This window comes from Crocodylus siamensis, chromosome 11, assembly GCF_052110815.1.
Source record: "Crocodylus siamensis isolate JL-2025a chromosome 11, ASM5211081v1, whole genome shotgun sequence".
NCBI classification, from domain to species: domain Eukaryota; kingdom Metazoa; phylum Chordata; order Crocodylia; family Crocodylidae; genus Crocodylus; species Crocodylus siamensis.
The window spans coordinates 18,656,207-18,675,930 of record NC_143405.1 but is presented as its reverse complement, the minus strand read 5'-3'; the positions used below and the strand labels follow the sequence as shown (position 1 = coordinate 18,675,930).

Below are 19,724 nucleotides of genomic sequence, written 5' to 3'. Positions count from 1 at the left end.
CTCAGGCCAGAAGCCAAGGGGCACTAGAGCAGCCCTCCTTTCTTTCCACAGTGGCTGAGGGAAGCTGAGCTTGTGGGGAAAATTGCCAGGCCCTGGCAGGCCTGAGTATGATTGCGGAGGGGTTTAAACAACCTTCCCGCCCCCACAGTAGCCCCGGTGCCTGGGGTGGGGGAAAGCAGCTGTTGCCAGGCTTTTCAGAGTGAAGGAGAGGGAGCGTGGCCGTTGGCTGATGCCAAAAAGTCAAGCAGTGAGAGCAGGGGCATGGCCAGACCCCTCCCCACCCCCACCGACCCTGCGGCAGAGGAGGAGGGGGAGAGCCCTTCTCACCTCAGTGTCTCCCTGACAGCCTGGCTCAGCCTGGGTGCAGGGACCAGGGAGCACAGTTTTTCCACCCTTGCCCTTGAGCAACCGGTTTTCACGGTGCCCCCACGGTGGGGCCCAGTGCTGTGCCCCTCTAGCCTTTGAACCGCACTGAGCACCCCCTCCCGTCCGGCCCTGTGGCAGGGGAGGAGGCAGAGGGGAAAAGCCCTCCATGACAACCTGGCCTGGCCTGGGCATGGGGAGGTGGGAGCATTCTGGGCTCACAACTCCCATGGCCCCAGCCAAGCCCCACCTCTGGCTGGGAAGGGCCCTGCCCCTGTGGCCCAGCCAGGCCCCACTATCCACTCACCTCATGTGGGGCTGGGGTTGAGCTGAGCTGGCCCATAGGTGCTGCTGAGGGCAGGGTGGAGAGGCCCAGCCCTTCCCAGCCAGCTGTGGCTCAGGCTGGGACAAGGAAAGCTGTGCGCTTGGATTGCTCCTGGCTTTCCAGGCCCAGGTTGGGCCAGGCTGGGCTGTCACAAAGCCACTGAGGCTGCACACACATCCTGTGGTGGGGGAGGAGAAAGAAGGGGAGAGCCCTGCCTACTGGAGCGGCTCCTTGACAGCCCAGCCCGGCCACGGAGAGCTGAGACAAACTGGGCTCACAGCTCCCATGACCCCAGCCTGAGCCACAGCCAGTTGGCAAGGGCCTTGCCCCCGTGGCCTGGCCCTGCCAGCCTGTCTTGCCTGGGTCTGGGGCTGTGGGGCTGCACTGGGGGGAGCAGGTCTAGGAGGGGTGGCTATGGGGGGGCTAAGTGGCAGTGGTGCTAGGAGGAGTTTGGAGGACTGTGGCCACCTCAGAATTCACCTTACTCCCATAGCCATCCCTCCCAGCCCTACTGCCACCACCCATCCCATGCAGGCTGATACTGCATTCAACCTGGTTTATCTTAAGCCAGTTTCAGTTGTTTTGAAACTGGTTTATGTGCACTGAACTTCTGTTCTGTTACAGGTTTAAACCAGTTTCTCATCAATTATACCAGATTATGTGTAAGTTCTGTCCTTAGCCTGGAAGAGCTGGACTGATTCCTGCTTCCAGTTAGCTGCTCTAAGCAAGAAGTTGGAATGTGGGTTTTAGAGCCTGTCCCATAGACCACAGGACTGCCAGTTAAAAATCACTGAAATTCTGTATCTGCGAGTGTAAAAGTTCCATGGAAGGTCTGTTTGAGGCATATAGCTTAGCAGCATTGCTAGACATCTTCATATGTTTAGAGACCTACCTTTTTATGGAAATAGATTTCTGAGAACACCCTTATTTTTCTTTCTTCCTTACTATGTTTTAAAGTGATGATCCCTTTTGTTAAATAAGCACTAAATTGTGTTCCCTCCAGTCACTGCTGCTCCTTGGGCTGGCTGGAAAGAGTCACAACTTTTTTTTCTCACCATCACTGACCGGATTATATTTGGTTTATAGTTTCGTATAGTTTTTTAATCTAGTGCAGCACATAGACGCTTTCTTTGGCACCCACCATGTCTATAGTTAGAGTTCCTTGAAATGTATCCTAGGACTAACTGTAACGTAAACTGCAAGCAGGATAGGGTTGAAACCAGGGACAGCTTGAACACCAATAATTTATCATCCCCAAGGGTGTCCGTATAGAGTAGGGAATGGATTAAAAAATGTACTGATGGGAAGTTGTTGGTCTAGGCTCCCACAGGAACAATTGAGTCTTACCTGAACGTTGGTAAATGTACGTGGGATTCTACACAGTAAGCAAGGATGCTGCCTGTGTGCATATCCTTTTCTCTTAGTTACCAGCTATCTGCCAAGATACGATGCTCTTTCTGTCTTTTTAGGGCAACATCAACCCCATGTACCTCAGTACCGATTTCGCAAGAGAGACAAAGTAATGTTCTATGGACGGAAAATCATGAGAAAGGTAAGCCGGTCTGGTGTAGGGAGTATCCAGAAAGAAAATTAAAAGACTTGGGAGATAAATGTGAACTTCAAGATGCTCATATGGCCGCTAGCTCCATCCTATTAAATCCCATGTCAGTTGTCAGAAGAAGACTTTAAGTGCATGGGATTTTCCATCGGTAGGGCGGTGGCTTATACCTGATATTTTTAGATCAAATTTATCTTTCCTTTTGGAAAGAATTCACTTGTGCAGGCCTATGTGCAGTTAGGAAAGGTTGATCCCGTGAAGGACCAGACTTTATTACCTTGATCTTAGTATGAGTTGGTACAAAACTTAAATAATAATTTAAAAAAAAAAAATCCTTGCAGTTTGATTACTTCCTCTGATAAATCTGTGTGCAGGTTTTTTTTAAACTACCATACCCATTGTTAAAAGTAATGTCAGAAGGAGACGGTTTCAGGTGAACATCTCAGCTTCTTTGAAAAATGCTCTATCTCTGTCCTATTCCTACAGGTGTGCATATGCGGTTTTTCCAGAAGTTGTTTAACTGTTTTGATGATGCATGATATTAATATCTAATCCACCCCCAGTTTCTTGTGCATCTAATATGAAACCTTGCTCTGGTAAATCGGGATCCACACTTGACATTTTATTTTTTAAGTAGAAAACTGATAAATAATTATTATTTAAGGTTCTGCCTCCTAATTGGAGTACATACATTAAATTGAATCTATTGAATAGTGGCATATTTGAAAATAAACTGATTAAAATTGCTTCAGTCTTTAAATAAAAGGATTGGAGAAGACCTTTCTGTGTTGTTTTTTTTATTGCAATACATTTCATAAATACCTTGAAGTCCCTTCCTATTGGAGAGTTCTGCTATCTTGTCACATAGAATGATCTTTGGTTTTGTAGATCTAGTCTGAAAATGTCTCTGGGAGAAAATATGTCGCTCTTGGAGTGCTTTATTTCAATGTTAAGCATATCAGCTTTGTGAAATTAACAAGTTAAAAAAAACCTCTATCTAACTTAAGCTCACTTTAGACTTTGATATTCTAACTGAAAACTTTCATCTTGTGAGTCATCACCTATTCTGAAGTTTCTGCAAATCAAATTAGGCTTACCATGCAATCCCATAATTCTGTTGATGTATGTTGCTCAATGTTAGACCCATTGGCAGAGTGATGAAAATAAAAAGCATGTAAAAATGGGTTTGTTACACAATATGCCTTATACCATGTTTGTGTACACAGAGAACAGGTCCATTGTGTAAGACTGGGCCATTTCACCTGGACACTTATAGTAAAGCATTTTGTGGCCTAATCACTCTACACAGAGATAAAATTTGATATGAATTAATGGATTGTGATACAGTCTAATTGACATTATGAAATATTTCAGTGTTGCCTTTACTGTGGCTGTTTTGTACACTCATACATCCTGGCATTTGTATCATGACATAATGATTGATATATAGAGGAAATCATTAAAGAAAGGTTAATTTAAAGAAAAAAATCAGACATATCTCATTTTGGCAGTTAATCATGACCAAGGTATTTCAGTGTTAGAAGCCAGCAGCATACAAGAGAATGGGTGGGGAGTTAGCATCATATCTGGCTTCCTGTGATCCGCAAGCATGAATGATCAGGTACATTTTATAGTTGGTTCCACTGAGGGCAGCTTTCAGCACAAGTGTGGAGCGAAGCTTTAACATACACTTCTAGAGGGTGTGAGATCCCTAAACACCTCTGCCACTGGAATAGAAAAGCTTAGAAATGGTAGAGTTGGAGGTTGGGAGGTCACTAAGTCATCCTCCTGATGTGATGCAGGATTAAGAACACCTGGACCATTCCTGACAAATGTTTATCTAGTTCCTGTTAAAACCCTCCAATGTTATGCATATGCAATGTGATGGAGTTCACATTATTGTAGAAATCTTGATTCTTGCATTTCTGATGCACTTTAATTTGGACAGTACTAACACTGAATTAAAACAGGTGTTTTTTGTTTGTTTTTTCCTGAGATCTTTTTCTTGCATGGAAAAAACAAACAAACTGTACATACCATGTTTATGGCTGTTGGTGAGCATTAGGCCTGCACAAATAGGGAAGTATTCAATTCTGATTCAGATTCAGCTGATTCAGAGGACAGTGATTTGTCATTAGTGCATTCAAGGCACATGCTAATAAGAACTAGTTTGGAAATGAGTGCTAAGAGGGGTGCCAGGAGTAGGCCTCAAGAACAAATTCCAAGTTGTGTCTTTTGGCTGCATTTGAACCTTTTGTGGAAATTGCTTCTTTTAGCTTTGCTTTCTCATTGCAGGACTTTGTGCCCTCAAGCATCAGGAAGAAGTTAGGCTGAGAAAAGCTAGAAGCAAAGAAATAGTTTGTCTTTTGTAACCTGCCTCTTGTTTCATTGGGGAAATTGTGTTGGAGTTTCCCTTATAACACCATCTTGGCAGTTTTGACCGATTGTCTGTCTGGCTCAGGCAGGACTGGAAAGTAACTTTTTGGCCTTATTGGAAAAAGGCCAAGATAGAAAGAAACAAATGTATCCAGAGTGGACACAGAATATCTATGCATAGTTTCATGGTATGCAGTTCACCTTCTCTTGCAGACTGAGTGCAGAGACAGATGCTTGTAGTTTTTAACATATGTTTGGCTATTTAATTTTCTAACTCTGGACTGCTGGCCTTTTTCAACTAAAAAGGAAGAATTTCCTTTGTATGGGTCCATGTGCATAGCTAAACGTGTTGGCACATGACTACAACTGATGTTATTGCAAGAGTGAGCAGGAAAGCTGGTCATTGAGACACTGTACATGTGAGAGACCAGATGCTGATTTTATTAATTTGTTGCTCTTTGGAGAATGTCTTTATAATCCTTCAGAGGGGGCAAAATTGGATTCAAAGAATGTTCTATCAATATTTCCCTAGCCTCAGTAAGTTTGGGGATATTTGCCTTATCCATGCCATATGCAAATCCATGTGAGCTGTTTGGATTTTTACCCTGAAGGTCTCAGCCTGAGGTGTGAGTTAGGATCACATGAAGGGTGTGTGGCTCTTATAAAGGGAACACCATGGGGAGAGACCTGGGTGTCAGAGACCCTTACTATATTCAGGGCTTCTGGCAGAGTCTGTGCTGTCTGATGCCTCCTATCAGTGGGAAGTAGATAGATACATTCCACAGTCGGAGGTGTGGCTTCTAGTACCAGGTACAAGGGGACCCAGACATTAGCTTCTTTCTCATACACTGCTGTTTTGGTTTTATACAGATCTGGGGAGGGAGAAGCTTGTATGCCCTTTCCTGCCAGGAGAGGAGGCTGGGGTGACCTGGGCTGGACTGCATGTTGCCTTGCAACTGCCATTGCCTTTTCCACAGTGCACAACAGGGTGACTATGGAGTGGTGAATGGTACAACAACCCAGATAAGGAAGAATTGATAGGCCTTCATCCTGCCCTCTTTTTATAAGGGTGGGTGATTCCTGTTTCATACATGTACATGTGGCTTTTGTCTTTGGGATCAGACTCAGATAAATCTGGCCCGAGGCATTTTAGCGATGCTATAGGATATTTTATGAAAAGTATAGATTTTGAAGTTAACTTGCAGTCCTGATTCTGACTACATACTAGCAAGGAATACATATGGCAAGCTGATGCATGGTATTCTGTTTCCAGTCCTATTTCTAGCTCAGAACACCATGGGCAAAAAGAAAAGGGCCCAGACTGAAATATCTAAATAACTTGTTGAAAGGGGTTGTTGTCGAAGCATTCCCATTTTCTAATCCTCTCACACGCTCCTTAAGTGTTTTCTTTAATTAAACATCATAATCCATTTCTTAGGAGCATTGCCAGCAACAGAATAATCAAGCCCCCTGCATTTGGATCTGTTTGATGACTTAGTTTATGCATATTTATCAGCCAGTCTTAGCCAATGCTATTCCATTCTGCAGCAGAAATCTTTTCTATGTTTTTTGTATCCAAAAGATGATGGAGGACATTTTTTATAACTGTCTTTGCTTAAAAGTTGATTCTGTTTTCTGTCTTGGAGGCATATTGATTAGAAAATCCCATTGTAACATGTTTGTGTTAAGGTCATCTGTGGTTACTTGAAAACTCCTCTTTGAGTAATAAGGACCATGGTGCCAGTCCCATCCTGAAGATACTTGGATTGCCAGATTAGAGGGAAATTAACATCCAAAGACTTGGGGTCTTTCTTTTTTTTTTTTTTTTGTCTTGGAAGTTCCATGCTGTTTAGTATGAGGAAAAACATATTTTCTTAAAGTACATTATTTAGGAGTGTACATGTAGATTTCCTGTTGACGATGACAGTGAGTCTGATTCAGCTACAGACTGAAATACACATTTTAATGACTCCGTGGACCATGCTACTTTTCCTAGCCCTGAACTCCTCCTGTGCACACCAAATAGCTTGTGTGCATTCTAATCCTGCCGTGAGATTGAACAGGCTTCATTCCAGGGTTGCTGGAGTTGAGCAAGACTTTGCTCCCCTCAGCTGTTGAAGGAGACTTTGGCACCAAAACTGAGAGTAGGTAGAGTGCCCTTCCTGTATGCCCACTGACTGTTGGTGTCCAGGTGGCAAGAAGAACAAGGGAAGTACCTGGTGGGAATGTAAAGAGGTGGATGGAGAGAAGAACACTGAAAGAAGGGCTGGGGTGGAAGGGGTAGGCCAAAATAGGGGAAGGCTAGAGGGGACTGGGATAGGAATTGGATGTGATGGGAGCAGAAGGCTAAAGTGTTTGTACAAGAGACTACACTGGTGTCTAGAATATGGTGTAGAATCGAAGGGTGCCTGTACACAAGGACAGAGGCTGCTCCGCCACATTGTAATTACAACGCATTGGAGTAGACTTGATTAATTGAGTCTGCTGGAGTGTGGTAATTACTGTGCTCCAGCAGCCTTCCTTATCTTGCGTATCAGTATTCCTGCACTTAAATGGTGGTGGAGGTACTTGAACTAAAGCTCATCAAATGAGCTTTAGTTCAAGCATCCCTGGTGCAATTTTTAAGTGTGGGGACTGATGCATGTGATGCTGTGGGACTTTTAATTCAAGTGGCTCCTGGAGCCAGTTTAATTGAAGTGCTGTTCCCACCCACCCTGGAGCATGCATAAATGTGCCCTAAGATTTTTCAAGTCTCAACGTTCCTCTGTTGTCTGGCTTAGCTGTGAAGCCCCTTGGCAAGCTGTCACATGTGCCTTTAACAGCTGATCCATGTAGAGGAACTGTTAGAGGAACTACTGTTACTATCTTCTGTCTTTTATTATTTGCCTAGCTTTAACACCTACAAACCATAGTCATGGACGGAAGAAACCTCCAGGATAAAAATTGGGATGCTGATAGCTGGATTGCACTTCTTGAGGAAAATGCAATAAAATGAAAATAAAACATCAGCGAACCATTTTCTTGACAATGTAGTATTTGCCTGCCTTCACCAGGTGGCACTTTAGGTACAACCATTAAAAAGAATAGTTGGATGTGCATTTATATATTTCATTAAAATTTATGTCCAGTGACTTTTAAGTGTATCAGACCTCATTGTGCCATTGTCAGTGATTTGCAGATTAGTATTTACACTTTAGAAGATTACTTGTTTCTTTCTGAGGCTGGCAGCCTTTGATCAGGAAGAGTCTAGCTATGGGTTTTCTGCATCATCCATCACCATTGTATTAGTTCCTCATTAAAATAAAGGTATAATTAACTCTTTTTTGGAAAAAAGTACAAAACAAGCAGTTGCTTCCTGCTCTGGGGCTCATTCATGTCCCAGTCCTGCAAAAACTTATGCTTTGTCTTAAGTTTACTTAGATGCCGCTGGACACTGTACTTCTGTATTATCCTTTGCAGGATCAAGACCATGTGATTGTCTGTAATTCTTAAACAGATCCGCTGTGTTTCATTATTTTCTTCTAGGTTACCACTCTCCCGAACACGCTAGTTGGGAACACAGTGCCTCGCCAGCGGATGCGGAAAAGGGCAAAAGTTCTGTTTTTGGCAAAAAGGTACAGTTCTTTGATAACTGGGATCTTGTGAACTGCCACAGCTATTTAGTTCACTTTACACTGAAATTGGAGGAATTATAGTTTTGTTTTTTCTTGGCTCTAGGAATGAAGGTGAAAGTCCCTTATTTGCTTTCTGAACGTGAATTTCAGGACATCTTGATCTGTTTCTGTTCATGTAGTCTTTAGGTTACTAAACTTGTTACAGATCAGTTGAGGTTGGGAGGTTCCCAATACCATTGCTTGCTTCTCATGAAAACAGTAGAGTAAAAAATGTGTAAATTACGTTTCTTCTGCCTCCCACTCCTACTGTCCACCCCCAGCTTCTCCTAGCAAGTGACAGAACTTGAGCTATAAACAGAAACTGGTCAGATCTATATTAGTTCTTAATTTCTGTGAAATATGTTCCATAATTTCTGGGATGCATAGTGGTAGGTAGGCAGCTCAAGAAGGAGACGGGGATAGAGGAGGTGATGAATAGGGGTGTGCAAAACAGGTCCTATTCAATTTCGATTTGGCCTGAATTAGGGACAGTGATTTGCTGATTCGGATCATTGTCCCCAATTTGAGTTGGCCGAATCCAAATCTAAAGATTTGATGCTGATGCAGAGAATCAGCAATTCGGACATAGACACAGCTTTAAATGTTTTTTCTACATGCATTGAGGTACCAGGTGCAGCTCATGATTGCTACAATGCGAGGGCAGATGGAGCATCTCACAGGAGCGTGGGGGTGTCCCCTGCATGCTCAGTGGTGAATCCAGAAGTGGACTGGAAGTACTTCTGGTTAAATTCCAGGTCCACCAGGGAGTGCACGGTGGGGGGGGTCCTCCCTCTCCCCGCCCCACCCAGCTTGGTGATTGGCCGCAGGGGGACCCTGGGTGCCTCCCCAGACCCAGGAGGCACCAGTTGCTGAGCCGGGGGGTGGCCCCCCAGTGCACTTCCCGGTGACCCTGGAAGTGCTTCTGGTCCACTTTGGGGTCTGCTGTCAAGTGCGCTGGGGACCTCCCTGTGCTCCTGTAGGACACTCCATGGGCCCCAGCATTGCAGCATTCACGAGCTGCCTGCTACCTAGAGGTATGTAGAGAAAACATTTAAAGCTGTGTTTATGTCCGAATCACCAAATCTTTCCGAATCTCTCCGAATCATTTCGGAGGGTTCCCAATCAATTGGGCGAGATTAAAGGGTCCTCTGATTTGATTTGGAGATTTGTCCACCAAATGGGCCGAATCAAATCAGGGACCGAAGCTTTGCACAGTCGTAGTGATGACCTTGAAGTAACTACTGGAATTGTTGTCTGCTCGAGTACTAGTGTCTGGCTCATTCTGACTGGGTCCCCTCATGAAACCCATGCAGACTTCCTTTTTGATCCTTGATTGCCTCCAAGCAGATTGTAGATCTGCTCCAGGAGATACTTACAATATTGGAGGAGGAGGTAGAATTCATATGTTCTTAAACTAGTGTTAGCATGAAAAGTAAACAGCTATATTGGAAACCTGGAGACTTGATTTTATAATGAATCTTGTCTTCCAAAAGTGCAGCATGAGTAGAGACTGACTGAGCCCTCCAACTCCTTTTCATTCAGGTTTCTTCTTTTGTAGGATTCTACGTTTTAAAAAGGAGTCTCCAACTTTGCAGCCAAAGGAGCCGCCTCCTTCCCTGTTGGAAGCAGATCTAACTGAATTTGATGTAAAGAATTCTCATTTGCCTTCTGAAGTTCTGTATATGCTTAAAAATGTCAGGTAAGCTTGAAAGGAAAGAGCACTTGAGGATTTTGATATGTGCTGTGGGTGTGAACCAGTAATTCCAGTGACATCACCAACATTTTGTTAATGTCAGGTCAGCATCAGATGCTTGAACATGTTCTGAATTTACATAGGTGGCTTAACATTTATCTTGTGGGGAGAAAAAAATGCTCATTTGTAACTGTGTGCAATTTTTTTTTAAATACTTGGGTAAGAAAGTGGTGGGAGTACTGATAATGAGCTCTTTGGGTGTCTATACACATTCAGGGAGGCTGCTCTGACATGCTGTAATTATAGTGCATCAAGGGTCAGGGAGGATCTAGTCAGGGAACTAACTTCTGGAGGGACTGAATGTATTTAAATCAGCTGGTCCGGACAATCTCCACCCCAGAGTACTGAGAGAATTAGCTGAGGTCATTGCGGCATGGCTTTATGAGCACTTGTGGTGCTCTGGTGTGGTGCCAGAGGACTGGAAGAGGGCCAATGTGGTTCCCATCTTCAAAAAAGGGAGGAAGGAGGACCTGGGGAAGTATAGACCAGTTAGTCTTACCTTGATCCTGGGTAAGCTTTTTGAGAGAATCATTCTGGCACATGTCCACAAGGGGCCAGCAGGGGAGATTATGCTTAGGGACAACCAACACGGGTTCATTAGAGGCAGGTCCTGTCAGACCAACCTGGTGGCCTTCTACGACCAGGTCACCAAATCCTTAGATGCAGGGGTAGCAGTGGACATAGTCTTCCTTGACTTTCGGAAGGCCTTCGCCTCTGTCTCGCATTGCGTTCTCATCAAGAAACTGGGGGACTGTGGTGTCGACACCTACACAATCAAATGGGTCACCAGCTGGCTGGAGGGCTGCACCCAGAGAGTGGTGGTGGATGGGTCATTTTTGACCTGGAAGGATGTGGGCAGTGGGGTCCCCCAGGGCTCGGTCCTCGGGCCTGCACTGTTCAACATCTTCATCAGTGATTTGGATGAGGGGTAAACAGCACCCTGTTCAAATTTGCTGATGACACTAAGATGTGGGGGGACGTGGGCACGCTAGAAGAGAGGAATAGGCTACAATCGGACCTAGACAGGTTACAGGGGTGGGTGGACGAGAATAGGATGGGATTCAACACTGACAAGTGCAGGGTGCTGCATCTGGGGAACTCCCTTCTCATCAGTGCAGAGGCAGAAAAGGATCTTTGAGTCATCACTGATGCCAAGATGAATATGGGCAGGCAGTGTGGGGATGCAGTCAGGAACGCCAACTGCACCTTGGCATGCATCCACATATACATCTCAGACAGGTCCAGGGAGGTGATCCTCCCCCCCTATGTGGCACTGGTCAGGCCGCAGCTGGAGTGCTGCGTCCAGTTCTGGGCACTGCACTTCAGGAGGGATGTGGATAACATGGAGAGGGTCCAGAGGAGGCCACTCTCATGATCAGGGGGCAGCAGGGCAGGCCCTACGAGGAGAGGCTACAGGACCTGAACCTGTTCAGCCTCCACAAGAGAAGGCTGAGGGGGGGATCTAGTGGCCTGTTACAAACTAATCGGGGGGGACCAGCAGGCATTGGGGGGAGTCCCTGTTTCCCTGAGCACTGCCAGGAGTAACTAGAAATAACGGTCACCAGCTGGCAGTGGGCAAATTCAGATTAGACATCAGCAGGCGCTACGTCACTGTCAGGGGGGCTAGGATCTGTAACCAACTTCCAAGTGAAGTGGTGCTGGCTTCTACTCTGGGGGTCTTTAAGACAACACTAGACAGTCACTTTGCTGGGGTCATTTGACCCCAGTACTCTTTCCTGCCCATGGCAGGGGGTCGGACTTGATGATCTGCTCAGGTCTCTTCTGACCCTACCAACTATGAAACTATAAATGCCCTTTGAGCTTGAACAGATTTGGGTTAATGCTCTTTCTGTTCCCTCTGAAACTTATTGGCTATTTTCCTTATATTGCAACATGTTCCAAAAGGCAATTTCTCATTCAGGATCAGTTTAACAATACTCAGGATTATGGTTCTCTCTTTAACCACAGAAGCAGTGAAGTGCAAGCAGCAGCACTGCTGACTTACTCATACTGCTTTTAGAAGGGCCATCTTGAGAGCGCAGATAGGGTTTGCTGTTTGCAATCTGGGATTGCTCTGCTGAGAGAGTGAAGAGAGTCTCCATTTGGTTGCATGTGTGTATTTTGGGAGGTGGTGTGGACATCTCAATGTTAAGCTAATTGATTAACTATGCAGGCTACAAAAAGAGCCTGTTCATCTCTCCTTCTTTCTCTGTAGATTTACAGATGTGTTCATTATTTTGCCATGACCTTTAAAAACTAAATTAAAGCCTAACTTCTGCCTGCCTTGGTGTCTCAAAGAACTGGTATTGAAGCCACTTAGGCTTTTATCCATGGGCTTGTGACCTGTGACTGACAGAAACAGCAGTAGAATTTGAGTGATTCTATAAAGTGTGTGCAGTTGATTTTTTTTTTTTTTTTTTTTTTAAATTTAAGATTAAGGAGATGCTTAATGGGCCCTTTCCAAAGTTGTGTTCCCCCTCCTTAATCTCCTTTTTTTTTCCAAGCTAAACAAACCTTACACTCTCTCAATCCTTCTTCATGTGGCATGCCATCCAACCTCTTTGTCACTTTTATCACCCACCTTTGGACTCTCTCCAATTTCTCTGCATGCTTCTTAAAATATAGAGCCTAGAACTTCATACGGTACTTTATGTGAAGCCTAACTTGCACTGAATAGAGCGGTATTGTCACCGCCTGTGTCTTGCATCAAATATTCTTGTTGATGCAGCTCAAAATTACATTTTTTTTTGTTTGTTTGTTTGTTTTTGACTCGTATCGATTCTGTGATCCACCACAACCCCAGATACTTCTCAGTAATGCTGGTACCCAGCCGGTTATCTCCCATTATATATCTGTACTCTTGCTTATTTTCCCTAGGTGTAGAACCTTATATTTGTCTGCACTGAATTTTCTTCTGTTGTCTCCAGGCCAGCTGTCCAATCTTTCAAGATCCTTCTTTCAAGATAGAATTCAAAATTCTACTCCTGTCCTCTAATGTTAATGTGTTTTGCAGTCCTTCCCAGTTTCATGTCACCTGCAAACTTGACCAGGAAGCTCTCCATTTGAGCATCCAAATCATTAATAAACATGCCAAACACCATTGGACCTATGACATACCCCTGCTGAACCTCGCCTACCTTTCTGACATTGATCCATTTTATAATTGCCCTTTCAGCCAATTGTATATCCACTTTTATAGTAATTTTAGCTACCCCACATTTCTCTGGAAATGTTATGTGGGACTTAGTAAATTCAAGTATGTTATGTCCATTGAATTCTTTTAATCTTTCCAACTAGTAACTGTTTTAAAGAAGATCAAGTTAGTCTGGGATGGCCTTTCCTAAACTTGCAAATATTCCTGTATGACTGGTATTCTTATTTGTACATTCTCATTCCTAATTCCATGGAAACAAAATGTAGGGAAGTTCTTAAGGGTGGTTGTTCTTCTGAAAGTGGGTGCATAGTTAACCTTCTCAGGAGCTCATAGTGCTCCAGTCCTTCAGGCTTGGGAATTTGGTGGACATCATACTTATCTCTGAAGTCCTAATTACCTCTGGGAGTTTAATGGTATTGGGTTGTGCTATTTTTTCCATGTATCGAAATAACTTCAGGTTTCCTTTTGCAGCACAGTGTGTCACTGTGGATTTTTTTTCCCCCTTTCCTGAAGGGTTCTTGGTCACTTTGAAAAGCCTCTCTTCCTGGAACTGTGCAAGCACATGTTTTTTCTGCAGTTGCATGAAGGAGAATACATCTTCCGTCCAGGGCAGTTGGATAACAGCATCTACGTTGTACAGGATGGCAAGCTGGAAGTTTGCATTCAAGAAAGTGTAAGAATAAACCTGGCTGCTGATTCTTGCAATAAATCTTTTCCTGGCACAGCATATAGCTCTTTCTCAAACTCTCAATTGTGTAATGATTTGGAGCAGGCTATTTTTATTCCATGTAGGGCCAAAGTGTTCATTCGGGGCCTTGATTTGGACCAAGGTCTCCCACCTCTTAGATGACTGCCCTAGTCAGGTTGACTATAAGGTATTTTGAGGGCCTGCCTCTCGCTGTGATGGAGAGAGAGTTTTAGCCTCCATCATTAGCTCAGTGATTAGCGTGGATCCTGGTTTTCCCCGATTTTAAAAATTTGCAAATTCTCTGATAACCCCAAAATCTGTGATTAAAATTACTCATGCCCCTCACTCACCCCACAACACACTCCCAGCCCAGCTGGTGACCCTCACTCTCCCTCCCCCAGTCCTGCTCGCACAGCCCCTGCCCCCCAGCTGCCAGGGCTATGGGGCCAGGGACTCAGGTCTACAACTCCTGTCTCTAACAGAAGGCAGCGGCTACTGCAGCAGAAGGAGCATGGAGCTGGCTCCCCTGCTGCCTGCTACAGAGCAGGATGGGTGTAGGGCCAGCTCCTAGAGGCAGCATGCACTCCCATATGGCAGGCGGGACCTGGCGCCCCCCAGATCTGTGCCGGGGGCGAGGGCAGGGCGGGTGTGCACTGTGCGTGGCTTCCCTGAAGGGCTGATAGTACACTGCTCCGGGTCCTGTGCTGCCAGCTGGGCGGGCACTACTATGGGAAGCTTGCTGGGGGCTGAGGGAGTGGGGAGATGTTTGGGAAAGCCCCATGTGGAGTGTCCACCCGGCTGGCAGCATGTGGACCCAGGGTGGCATGGTATTGGCCCTTCAGGAAAGTTGCACATGTAGGCACAGAGCCTGCTTGGGCCGATAGCACCCTGCTTGCAGTTCATGTGCTGCCGGCCAGGCGGGCACTCCATATCTTTCTCTAACACCTCCCCACTTCCTCAGCCTCCAGCCAGCTTTCCTCGCAGCCTTGACCTGCACCCCCCCCATCCCCTTGCAAGCTCCACTTGCCTCGCAGGCTCCAGGAGGGAAAGCGAGCCTGAGCTAAGCCTTGGGTGATTTGAGAGCCTCAGGCCCCACCCTTCCCCCTCTCTCTAACCCTCCAGTCAGGGCTGGGGGTTTCCTGCCCTTTTTGCAATCAGCTTTTGTGGGCTGGAACTCTGCCTGCCTGCAGAGCTCTTTGCAGAAGTGGGAAATCTGCAGCTTTCTCAGAAAAAATGGATTTTCCCTTTTAGCACTGATAAAATAGGGAAAGCCATGGTTTTCTGTGTTTTTTTCCATGGGAAATGGAAAACCCGGATCCCTGGTGATTAAGATGCTCCAGTGACTATTTGTTTATGCCAAGTGGAGCACCATAACTAGGAGAGATTGAGAACACTGTAGTGCAGAGCACCTGGTAGCTTGGTAGTTAGAAGCAGACTCCTTGCCCAAGAGAGAAGTGGGTGCATATCTCCTCAAGAAGAGGACAGAATTGAACCTTGGTCTCCCACAACATGCGTACATGCCTTAAATGCCAGGCTGTTGATAACCGCCACTTGCTTTTTTCTGACAGTTTTGCAAACCTAGTTTCCAACTTTTTTTTCTTGTTGAAACTAGTGAATTTGGCTTGAGTTCATGAACAGTTTGGCATAACTTGAATCCAGGTTTTCCAGCATATTTAATTTTTGCCAAAAAATTGCCTACCTTAGCTGAAAGTAAAGAAAGTAAATAGTTCTGTATGTTACAATGACAAGCAATATCTACAGCCTCTCAAAGAAGACAGCAGAGTTTGGATCAAGGTGTAGAGAATAAGATGAGGAGGCCTGCTAAAGGAGAGTTTGTCATTTGCACGTCACCTCATGTCAAACGGAAATGAACAACAGTAAAATACTGTTTCATCAATTCAGTCGGTTGCCTGAAGGTGGTGGTCAAACTTACACAGTGGACTACTGCACTTTCAGAGGCATGAGGAAAGTAACCTTTGGGGTTAGTTTTGCTGGATGAAAGCATCTGCCAGGCAGTATTTAGATTATCTTGTCAAATTAGGATGTAAGGGTTGAAAAATTCTATTTGTGAAATGAAGTGCCTGCCTGAAATGGCCCATTTAAACCTGAAGATGGAGTTATGAGCCTTAACTTGTCTATTTCTGTTCTTCCTGTAGGATGGCACCGAAGTGGTTGTTAAGGAAGTGCTGGCAGGAGATAGTGTCCACAGCCTCCTCAGCATTCTTGATGTTATCACAGTAAGTTCCTACGTGGGGGTGGTACCATTGGACCTGTCGGAGCTAAACAGGCTTGGTATTTTAACATTACATTTTTCATTTTGGTTGTTTTCTCTTGTCTTTTGGCTGGGACTGTTCCTGGTCATTAGTAAAAAACATGCCACAAATAAAAGATATTTCTGGGTGCATTTGAGTCAAGTGTTTAACGTTTTTACTTTCCTCATGTTTCTGATGGGTGGCCTTTGAATCCCTCCATGGTTTTTTTTCTATTCACTCTAAACACATTAGATTTCCTTTTTTCTCTTAAGCTATTTAAGTATATTTTCAACAATGTACCTGCTGAAATGTTAACAGTAGAAATATCCCTTCCCTTGTTGCAGTAAGCATTGTTCATGGCATATAAAGTAGTTGGGGGAAATCTATTTCCTTGCACTAAATTGTTCAGATTTTGCTTAACTGAATCCTTTATTGGTAACTTGTTGGAAGTTGAATAATTATTTTGCATATATATAGGGGAAATAGCAGCTGCCTTTATCTTCATTGAGAAAGCGTGGTTCATGGAGAGCAACAGGTCCCAATTTACGTGACTTCCTCAATAGTTGAGCTGTTTTCTGTGCAGAGCAGTCAGAAACATTGTGCCCTTAGATCTCTAATACCACTGGTGTCAATACTCCTAAGGGCTGAAGAAGAAGGTGGGTTCCTGCCTCTTTGTAGAAATGTGTGGGTTGTATATAGTCTGTAGGCTGCACTTTGGCCACCTTATCCTGAAAACCATCTCTTGTACTAATAGTAATAGGACATCATGCCAGCCCAGAGGTTGTATTTCATTTTACCCCAAATACTTCACCCTGTTTTCCATAAAAGTATTTTGTTGTCTTGATACCGTAGTAGTGGAGCTGTTATCTTCACTTTCCAACGTGTGCCTGGTCAGAGTTGTCTTCAGTCATTTCATAAAATTACCCACTGTTACATTACCTTTTCTGTAATTCACAAAAACCTCCCATCGTTTTCCATTCTCACAGTGCCCTTCAGTGTACTAAGCCGTTCCCACTCCTCCAGCACCACTCTGAGAGTTGCTTCACATTAGTCACCTTTGGTTTTTAGATCTAGTCTCAAACCATGATGGCAGTGGTACCTTAACAACATCTATTATGCTTAATCTAGCAGTTGTATATTAAAATTGGGTTTCTGACAGGACAGAACATGTTAATTGAAAAGTGTATAGGGTAAAATGCCTAGTGAGAATAACTTTGGGTTTGCAGCTGTGCCTTGGTGATTTGGTTTTTTGTGGAAAATTTCTGCCACAGTTAAATCACTTTTCTCCTGCCATTCCTTCAATGTCATTTTGTCTCTTCTCCCTCTTGTGCAGTCAGCAGTAATTTTGCATAATATCTATATGACATTTACATTAACTAGTCTTCACCACACTTCCTGTTTCGTAGGACATTTGAACTCTCATGTGGGTGATGAAACTGAGGCAGGGAGCAGTTTGCTCAAGGTCAAAAAGGAAACTCACAGCACAGACAGTTAGGATCCAAGCATTCTTGGCTTTGCATCATGTGGCTTTTCTTATTACTTAGTGAATTATTTTTATCTTCTATAATTAAAAATAAATTTGCAGTTGATAACATAGCAATTATACTGTGAAACTAACTAATGACTTTCATCCTTCCTAATGCTGCTAATGCTGCCAGTGACCATTTAAAGGTTGTGCTCCTTAACTTGTTTTAGTTACATGCCAACACACTGACTGGTCAGATAGATTGTTAATTGAAACAAAATGCAAGCGACTAATTAAATTCCAGCGATGGATTTGTGGAATACTGTGTATATTGCTACTGTGCTTTTTAAGGATTTAATCAATGTACGTTGATGAATTTGTCACCTCTGATCATGTAAGTATGTTTGAGGGCTTTTCAGAGGATATTGACGAGGTGGATGCAAAGCCTAAGCAACAAGTCCTGTGTTATCACATATCTCTTCCCTGTCTCTTGTGTTGGGGAGCAACTATTTGTTAAAAGGATGCATTAAACCTTAAGCACCAGTGGTCCTAGCATTCCTGCAAGTTGTTGTGTGCTGCTTTCAAGGTTGTCAAGTCTTCCTTTAGTGTAGACATAAGTATTTCCATTTTCACAAGTCATGCAGTCACCAATATGTTTTCTAGATTTGAGCAAGCTTCTGAAGGAAAGGGATGGTATACCTATGTGCTAGTATAGTGTTAGTTGCAGGTTTTCTTCTGCCTGCCCTTTGGAAGTCTGAAGGGATGATAAAGGATTTATATTGTGGTATCTGATATCTGTTTTGAAATCCTCCTTATTGCCAGATCTAGCAGTTGTTTCAAAGGGAGGAACACGAACAGAGGAACACAGATGCCATTTCTGTTGTTATCTGACCAGTATTAAGTTTGCTAAACAGGGATTGTGCATCTGGAAGGGAAAGATCATTTGCATAGCAACCATCCTACATAACAAATGACCAAGCATTATAACAGTTATAACTAATAGAGGTGCACCGATAAAGATTTTTGGCCTGATACTTCCAATTATAAATGAGCTATGTTGGCCAATACTGATCTGATTGCTGATATGCAGCCCAGCATCCATCTGGTAAGTCTGTTGGGGGTAGGAGCGGAGGGAGGGAGGGAGGGAAGGGTTGTGAGGGGCACAGATTAAGTCCTCCATGGTGAGGAAGGGAGTGGAGCTGGGGCAGGTGCTGCTTAGCCAAGATTGGTGGGACACAGGATGGAGCCATGAGCAGCTCATCTGGAAGGTGCAGGGAGAAGGGGGTAGCTCCTGCTGCTGTGTGCACCCCCAGGGGAGGCAGGGGGGGCATGTGCCCCTCGGATCTGTGTGCAGAGTGAGGGCAGACTACTGCTGGGGCCAGGGACGGCACCAGGCTCTTCCCAGTGGTGGGGGATGGGATGGACCTGCACTCAGGGTGGGAGTGGGGGCTACAGGGTGGGCTGCAGCCACCCTAGAATTTGCTGTTGCCCCTCCCTCATAGCCCTCCTTCCCAGTGCCACCACTGGCCACCCCAAGCACAGCCCCAGCCTAATTCCCCCTCCAGAAAGAGCCTGGTGCCACCCCTGTCTCCAGCTGGCAGTGGTAGCCTGCCCTTGCCCCATACATAGATGTGCAGATACATCCCCCATGCCATCCCTGGGGATGCACACAGTGTCAGGAGCTGCACCCCCCCCCGTGCCCCCAGATGAACCACTCACGGCTCTGTTCCGAACCCTGCCCTGGTTGGGCAGTGCCTGTCCCAGCCCCGCTCCCTCCCTCACTGTGGAGGACCTCAATCTGCGCCCTCCCCACCCAACCGACTTACCAGCTGGATGCTGCTGTCCAAGCTTCTAGGCTGGCTGCATGCATGCTGCAGCTGCGTGCATGAACGCAGCGTTTACTGGTGACATTATCAACCACATCAGCCAAAAAAACTGATTGCCAATAATGTAAATTTTCCTCTTATTGGTCCCAATATGATATGGACCAATGTATCAGTGCACCTCTAATAACTGTTATTAAGTTAGGAGTAAGGCTGAAGGTTGGGGCGTCAAAATCATTCAGTCCCGTGGCCCAGATTGAGGGTCTGTGGGCTGGATTGGGCCATGCTGGAGCCAGTGGGCAGGGACAGTCCAG

The 19,724-nt window shown here is 44.9% G+C and overlaps 1 protein-coding gene across 6 annotated transcripts in view; it reads left to right on the top strand.

The window, feature by feature from the left end:
- Window positions 1–19,724, top strand: part of PNPLA7 (patatin like domain 7, lysophospholipase) — a 283,100-nt gene that overhangs the window by 41,459 nt on the left and 221,917 nt on the right. For all 6 annotated transcript variants that reach the window (XM_090022996.1, XM_090022991.1, XM_090022990.1 and 3 more), the window contains 5 exons: window positions 2,158–2,240; window positions 8,148–8,236; window positions 9,834–9,974; window positions 13,696–13,855; window positions 16,027–16,107. In XM_090022996.1, coding sequence (XP_089879122.1) covers window positions 2,158–2,240; window positions 8,148–8,236; window positions 9,834–9,974; window positions 13,696–13,855; window positions 16,027–16,107 — 554 coding nt within the window. The remainder of the gene's footprint in view (window positions 1–2,157; window positions 2,241–8,147; window positions 8,237–9,833; window positions 9,975–13,695; window positions 13,856–16,026; window positions 16,108–19,724) is intronic.